The sequence below is a fragment of the Triticum dicoccoides genome, chromosome 4A (genome assembly GCF_002162155.2).
Source record: "Triticum dicoccoides isolate Atlit2015 ecotype Zavitan chromosome 4A, WEW_v2.0, whole genome shotgun sequence".
Lineage (NCBI taxonomy): Eukaryota > Viridiplantae > Streptophyta > Magnoliopsida > Poales > Poaceae > Triticum > Triticum dicoccoides.
The window spans coordinates 559,178,489-559,186,349 of NC_041386.1; the positions used below are offsets into that span (position 1 = coordinate 559,178,489).

At 44.9% G+C, this 7,861-nt stretch overlaps 1 protein-coding gene across 1 annotated transcript; it reads right to left on the reverse strand.

The window, feature by feature from the left end:
* Positions 1-236: 236 nt before the first annotated feature.
* LOC119289133 lies at positions 237-5,234 on the reverse strand. Its single transcript, XM_037568541.1, has 9 exons — positions 4,266-5,234; positions 3,082-3,459; positions 2,883-2,977; positions 2,047-2,098; positions 1,913-1,942; positions 1,738-1,834; positions 1,562-1,647; positions 1,392-1,482; positions 237-598 (listed from the first exon to the last, which is right to left on the reverse strand). The coding sequence occupies exons 1-7, from the start codon at positions 4,564-4,566 to the stop codon at positions 1,611-1,613; spliced, it is 990 nt and encodes a 329-aa protein (XP_037424438.1). The 5' UTR covers positions 4,567-5,234; the 3' UTR covers positions 237-598; positions 1,392-1,482; positions 1,562-1,610.
* Between the last annotated feature and the right edge of the window lie 2,627 nt (positions 5,235-7,861).

Genomic DNA, 7,861 nt, shown 5'->3' on the forward strand with positions numbered 1-7,861 from the left:
GTTGTATACTAACGATTGACTCAGAGGTCTTCTAACAAAATTTACACCCAACGGCTACATTTATCTAGACCGAGATCCCTATAGTTTCCTGCCCAAACAACTGGAAACATTTTACATTGGAACAATGGTGTTCCTGAGTATAGAGTGATCAGATGCAACTAGCAAGCACTTTGTACATAAAATGCAAATATGACAGAACTGAGTGTGAATAAAGTTGCAATAAGAAGATTTGCAGACTAGCTTGAGAAAGGAGAAAATTCAGAAGAATCGATCATTTATCCAAGGACCAACTGAACCGAATGTCAAGTGTGAGAGCTCATTTACTGGTAATGTACACAGGAGGCTATGGGCTATCAATACATGTATGTACTGGAGGCTATGGGCTTCGAGTGTCGAGGTTATGGGCTATCGAATGTCTATACACTATCCAATCACCATCAATGTACACAGGAGAACTCGTTTCCACGCTGAAGCCTTAGGTCCGCCGTGGCTTTTCACTCATCTGGACGTGAAAGAGGTTCAAAGAGCGGCCAACTATTGTTTCAAGAGGTTCAAAGAGCTTGAGATCCGAACAGCCGCTATACGAAGACGCACAGTTCTGAAAATGTTTGGGACAAAATATGAGACAAAAAGTAGCCATAGAAGAAAGGAAACTCAAATATATTGAAGTAAAAACTGTGCAGGCTAAGAGCATGAATTATACAAGGTCTGGACATAACAAACAGAAACAGCAGGCAGAACAGAAACATGGGCCATAGCAGAACAGAAAATGAAATAGGATTAGATGAAAAATACTTTGGACTGCATGTCTGGGAAGGGCGCATGAAAAATGGAAAATTCCAGTCGGATAAAGAGAACCACAAAGTAGCTCTGACGAATTGTGCACGTGCAGAAACTACTGAAGCCGTGGCGTGCTTAGAAGGGATTAGTAAAGCACATCTGATTAAGAATGGACCTATCCATACTGAGAGTGACTTCATGCAGGAGCTTAATGAGATTGGATAAGTAGATCATACATCAGTTCTATATGCAGAGATGCAAGACTGATCCTTCAGAATTTATAAAAACTCAAGATAAGCCAAATTAAAATATTGGGCAATTGCATTGCTCAAGCTCTAGCCCAGCAAGGTCGTAGGGAGTTGTGTGCGGGTGTTATGCATAGCGTAATCCCAACCTGCATGTCAGAGACTGCCTAGCGTGATTGTAATGAATGTTTGATCCAAAATTAATACACAACCCCAGTTCAAAAGAAAAATAAATCAAATATGCAAGCTAAAACAATCATATATTGAAACAGCAGGCAGAACAGAAACATGGACCATAGAGAACAGGAAATCAAAGATTGTGCAAGCGGAGACAGTGTAAAGCAATAGAGAAGAGATTATTTATACCTTGTAATGGTCAGCATCCTGGCTACAATCGGAACTAGTCTCCACAATAAACTGGGGGCCGGTCATGTACCAAGGGACTGAATCAGGATCGCTACAGTGCATGGTATACCAAAGATTAGATACACAATAGAACAGAACGAGCATACAAATTGTAAAAAATAACTCCATACCTTTCCTTGTACGAAGCGACCCCCTTAAAAATATCAGAGGTACAGTTTTTCACTTCAAAGTCCCATATATCCCTAAACATACAACTCTGCATGTGCATACGAATATATGTAAGCAGTACAGTAATAAATCTGGGTGACGTGCAATCTATTCATGTTAGGATAGTTATAATGCATACAATTTCATCTCCTCCAGATAGATCATTGACAGCACAAGGGCAACACCGTCACTCTGCAAAGCGGCTCTAGCGAGCGCCCTCCCAATCTTTCCATAACCTGAGAAGAGAACACTTGGAATCATCATAGGTCTCACTTAATCACACAAAGTACATGACCGAAGTTCTGGAAGTTTACCATTTATTGCAACTTCTATTTTTTGCTCAGCTGCATCATTGAAATCAGAATAGAACAGAGGTGAGAGGGGGAGGGTGTAAGGATTAGAGTCATATACATAATGATAGAGCTATGAACTTCAGTTTGATATTTACCTTCACATTCTTTCTGTTTAGATGACCTGCGATTTCGCTGGGAAGACTTGCCCTATAAGTCAACATGAATACTAATCAGAGGACTGGAATGACATAACAAATAGATAAAAGATCTGTTGTAATATCAGATGGACTCAAAGCATTAATACACCGAGACAAGTGTGCCAGAGAGAAGGAAAACACACGAACAAGAAAGCGGTTCAAGCAAAAAAAAAGGCTTGAAAATGATGACTCAAATGTCTGCTATGGCAAAAAGAAAATCTACTGTTACTGCAGCCACAAGGAAAGCACAAAAATGGCAAGAATGTTGATGGTCTCAAGACATGAAGTGTTAACGTAAAATAGCACAACACAAGTGGTCGTTTGAAGATAATGTAGGGGAAACAAGACCTAATAGAACAAGGACGATATCCAAAAAAAAAAAAGTTGAGTGGCAGCTTATACAGTGAAAATAACATAGACTATTTGGATTTAGGGTCTGAATATTATCGCTATCAGAAGAATGTCAAACTGTAATTATAAGAAATACATTCGTACATGCACCTTTGTGAATTTTTTTTCTTGGTAATAGGTCTTCTATACAAAACGGCTTTTTGAATTTGCTTTTTTAGGCAAACAGCCTTTTTGGTTTAAGAGAACCATGAGAAAAGTTTCAATACTATAGGCATTGGTTACAACACATTCAAAAATCAACCATTCTAAGTCGACCAACACATATGAACCCAATTTCTATTAAATATATGTAAGCTTCCTGCTTCGTCTGAAATACACGCATAAGAAATATAATTTGCTGAGGCATGGTAACAACAAATAAGAGTCTCGGAAAATTGTCTCACATGAGAGATGTTAATGTTAGCAGGACCATTTGGTGCTGGCTTAATCAATATCTTCTTATTTGGTAGCCGCAGTGACAGTTTACTGCCTATGCACACTGCAGCAAAAGAAGATGGTCAGCCTTTTGCAGAATTAAACAAACAGATCAATAAAGTAAAAGTGAACATTTAGCAACATAATCAAGGAAGAAATGAGCCTTGCCTTGCTCATCTCGCACATAAATCAAGACATCTCTCTCAAACAGTTGTCCATAGAAACTTTGGTCAGTTTTACTTCCGTCCTTTTCTTTCTTCTCAGCCATAAAGCTAGGGTTTGGCCAATATCCGATGTCTCCCTGCCATTTGTCCAAGGTATCTGTGGACCTCAGTATAACCGTGTCACCGGTGCAGGCAGGAAGAGAGATGACACCCGTCCGAAGATATACAGTGGTAACAGAATCCCGCCTCTCTACATGTCGGACATCAACCTCAATGGAGTAGGGATCTGACCCAGAGAAGCAGACTGTCCATCCTACCAAGGTCTCTGAGAATGTGTGGAAAGCTGGGACTCTCACTTCTGTGCAAGAGCGACAATAGTGCACTATGCCAAATAACAAAGAAATAATCAGGATAATTAGCTAACAATAGTAGAAAGGATTAATCAGGTGCAGAAGAGAAGAGAAATGGCCCTTTGAAAGAAAAGAAAAGAGTAGCAAGATTCAGTTTCATATACAGAAATAGCATATCTCGCTGGTAACTGCATTTGCCTGTACTAAACATGCATCTACATCCCACTAATGTTTGTTTTTCTAAGGTCTAAGGAACCAGCTTAATTAGTTGTGGCCACTTACGATCATCTTCCGGGTGAGAACAGAAACGCGGTGCTTAACCAGTTTTCTGCCACGTTTAATCACCAGACGCAAACAATCCACCATTAACTATCCAAAACAATGAAGTTAATGGGCGACAATAAGGCTATAACAGACATTAGAATTTCCTAATATAAACATGCACCAAAAAGAGCAACTGTGGCTAGTTCTTGAACTCTAAGAACTAAGGTGGGAGCACCTATTCCAAGAACGAAATCCAAGAACAGAGAACAGTAACAACAGAGCAGTACACAATGTTACTTTCTGTTTCAAGTGTGGCTTGCATTGCACCAAGAAGAGCGACCTTGTCCAGGTCTTCAACTTCAAGAACCAACGTGGGAGCCGTTCTTGGATTCCAAGAACGAAACCCAAGACAAATAATTGACAAGAACCAATGCGGAAGCCGTTCTTGGAATCCAAGAAGGAAACCAAGACAAATACTTGAGAAGAACCAATTCGGAAGCGTTATTGGAATCCAAGAACGAAATCCAAGGAAAATACTTGACAAGAACCAAGAAGAGAGAAGGTTGGTTATGACCTTGGTCGTCATGGACTGTGAGCGTGCACTCGTGCCCTGAGATGTCGTCCATGTGCAGAGCGCCTACGAACTTTAGCCCTTCTGTGCTCTCCAGTCGCAGTTCTCCAGCAGAAAACGCAACCCCGGGCAGAGCCTCGATCTTCACACGGGTGAGCTTGTCGTCCTTGCTGCGCTCGATGCCCCTGATGGTGGCGTCGTGGTACGGAAGGAGCAACTGGAGAGTCTTCCCCACCATGCTCTCAGGGAAAGACAGCATGGGGGAATACGGCAAGCTCGAGCTCGCCGGAGCAGGGGACTGCATTGGAATTGGAGGGGGGGAGGACCGAAGGAGACGAACGAAACAAACTATTTCTTCTGGAAGGACGAGAACGAAGGTAGAAGAAACAGAGCGGGGAGGAAAAATATTCAGTTTATATAGAGCACAGAACCAAAGTAGACGGAAACGTTAACTGGGCCTGTCCACTTGGGCCGAATCGGTAACCAAATCCCCAAGAAAAAAAACGGTTTCCGGTGGCCCAGTAAAATCGGCGCTTGTTCCCAACCCAACAGAAAAAACGGCGCTTCCACCCCCAAAAAAAGAGAGACGGCGCTTGCCTGAAATCCCTTGTGCTGCGCGTCGGCGGCCGCGGAGGAGGCCGGCGCCCGGTGGCGATGGTCATCCCGACCACCTCCGTGGAGGCGAACGCCGGCGGGGGAGATAAGAGGGGAGCGCCCTCGCCCTGCTTCACTCCTCCGGTGATTGGTGGGGTGTGGGCTCTCCTCCCCGGACTTGTGCGGCCGCAGAGGAGGCCGGTGCCCGGTGGTGATGGTCATCCCGACCACCTCCGCGGAGGCGGCCGCTGGCGAGGGGGAGAAGAGGAGGTTGGCGGGGTGGAGGCTCTCCTCCCCGGACTTGTGCCCAGATTTGGGGGGGCGCGCCGACGGCGAGCGCCGCTCCTCGTCATGGCGCTCTGCACAGAGTGGTCGGGGTCGAGGCTGTGCCCGCGGGCCGCGGGTGGGTGGTGAAGAGAGAAATTGTGCTGGTTGTCCGCTCGGCCCGCATTAGCCCACCTTTCCCCGCAGGGTACTCCCCGTGCTGGCCATTCGGCCAACTGTAGCGCTTGTTCACCTCACACACTATTTCACGTTCATTGGTGTTAAAAACATCCGGGGTCGGTTCACTAATACACGAGCGGGACAAATTTCTGAATCACAAAATGTATTATTTTCTTTTTCTTCAAATTGCCAAGCCACCGACAGGGTTCCATCCGTCAGTCATCTCAGTCCCCCCTCTTCTCTCATGTCTGGTGGCCACGCTGGCGGCCATAGTAGTGGGGATCAGACCTCTTCATTGTGTTTCTTAGGGCAATTGTAACGTTGACTCTCAAACCGTACACATACATCTCGATCGTGTCGTCCGAACGTGTTGTGTCATCCAACAACGACATGTATTGATTCCCAGGACGGTCTGACGTGCTTTCTGCCGCAAATCGGAGACAGGCGTGGAGGGCTTTGCGGGCGTCTGAACCGCTCCCAAGCCCGCGTCTGACCGCCCTGGCACACCAAAAATCCCCCCTTGTTCGTGCGCACTTCCCGCCTGTAACGGTCAGCGCCTCTCCAGAGCGCTAGTGCCTCATGCGTGCCTGGCCTGAGCGAACGCGGCCTTTCACTTGCATCGACATTGAAGCAGTGCGCCGGCCGAGAGAGCGGCGCAAGCGCCGCTTTTCGGTGCAGGTGACTGCTCCGTGTTCAAATGGCACCACAGTCGTCCGTCCGTCCATCTACTGTCGACATTAATGACACGTGCTTGCCAAGGAACCTAGTCCGGCACCACATGTCCATCCCTCTACCGCCCATCATTGTCTCGTCACCCGCTATATAAACTGCAATCCTGGCCATAGCCGCATTCAGCATTTTTTGGTCCTTTCCCCTCTTCCTCACCACTCTCACTATGGCCTCCTGATAACCCACAAGTATAGGGGATCGCAATAGTTTTCGATAAGTAAGAGTGTCGAACCCAACGAGGAGCTAAAGGTAGAACAAATATTCCCTCAAGTTCTATCGACCACCGATACAACTCTACGCACGCTTGATGTTCGTTTTACTTAGAACAAGTATGAAACTAGAAGTACTTTGTAGGTATTTTTGGATAGGTTTGCAAGATAATAAAGAGCAAGTAAATAAAGCTAGGGGCTGTTTAGATAAAGAAACAATAAAGTAAGTATAGCGAGTGTGGAAAAGTGGTGGTAGGAGTTGCGAAATTGTTCCTAAGCAATTGACTACTTTACTAGACAGATAGCAAGTTTTATGTGGGAGAGACCACTGCTAGCATGTCATCCCTGACTTGGAATTCTATGCACTTATGATTGGAACTATTAGCAAGCATCAACTACTAACGTTCATTAAGGTAAAATCCAACCATAGCATTAAGATATATTGGTCCCCCTTCAATCCCGTATGCATCAATTTCTATGCTAGGCTAAAGCTTCTGTCACTCTTGCCCTACAATACATAGTCCTATCAACATACAACTAAACCTATGGTGTGATCCACGCGCACGCTCATATGATGGGAACCAAAAGACAGCAACATAACCACAAGCAAATTAACTCAATCATAGCAATTCATCAACCACCGATAGGACAACGAAAATCTACTCAGACATCATAGGATGGCAACACATCATTGGATAATAATATGAAGCATAAAGCACCATGTTCAAGTAGAGGGTACAGCGGGTTGCGGGAGAGTGGACCGCTGTAGATAGAGGGGGGAAGGTGATAGAGATGTTGGTGAAGATGGCGGAGGTATTGGTGAAGATCACGGTGATGATGATGATGGCCACGGCAGCGTTCCGGCTGTTGGAAATATGCTCTAGAGGCAATAATAAATTGGTTATTATTATATTTCCTTGTTCATGATAATCGTTTCTTATCCATGCTAGAATTGTATTGATAGGAAACTCCAGATACATGTGTGGATACATAGACAACACCATGTCCCTAGTAAGCCTCTAGTTGACTAGCTCGTTGATCAATAGATGGTTACGGTTTCCTGACCATGGACATTGGATGTCGTTGATAACGGGATCACATCATTAGGAGAATGATGTGATGGACAAGACCCAATCCTAAGCCTAGCACAAAGATCGTGTAGTTCATATGCTAAACCTTTGTTAATGTCAAGTATCATTTCCTTAGACCATGAGATTGTGCAACTCCCGGATACCGTAGGAGTGCTTTGGGTGTGCCAAATGTCACAACGTAACTGGGTGGCTATAAAGGTACACTACAGGTATCTCCGAAAGTATCTGTTGGGTTGGCACGAATCGAGACTGGGATTTGTCACTCCGTGTAACGGAGAGGTATCTCTGGGCCCACTCGGTAGGACATCATCATAATGTGCACAATGTGACCAAGGAGTTGATCACGGGATGATGTGTTACGGAACGAGTAAAGAGACTTGCTGGTAACGAGATTGAACAAGGTATCGGGATACCGACGATCGAATCTCGGGCAAGTATCGTACCGCTAGACAAAGGGAATTGTATACGGGATTGATTGAATCCTTGACATCGTGGTTCATCCGATGAGATCATCGTGGAACATGTGGGAGAC

Bases quoted from the DNA above. Each gene is read 5' to 3' on its own strand.
- LOC119289133 (XM_037568541.1), bottom strand. From the start codon at position 4,566: ATGCAGTCCCCTGCTCCGGCGAGCTCGAGCTTGCCGTATTCCCCCATG. The intron at 3,460-4,265 runs GTCATAACCAAC...TATTTGGCATAG, and splicing joins CACAGTCCATGACGACCAAG to TGCACTATTGTCGCTCTTGC. The intron at 1,943-2,046 runs GTAAATATCAAA...TCAATGATGCAG, and splicing joins TAAACAGAAAGAATGTGAAG to CTGAGCAAAAAATAGAAGTT.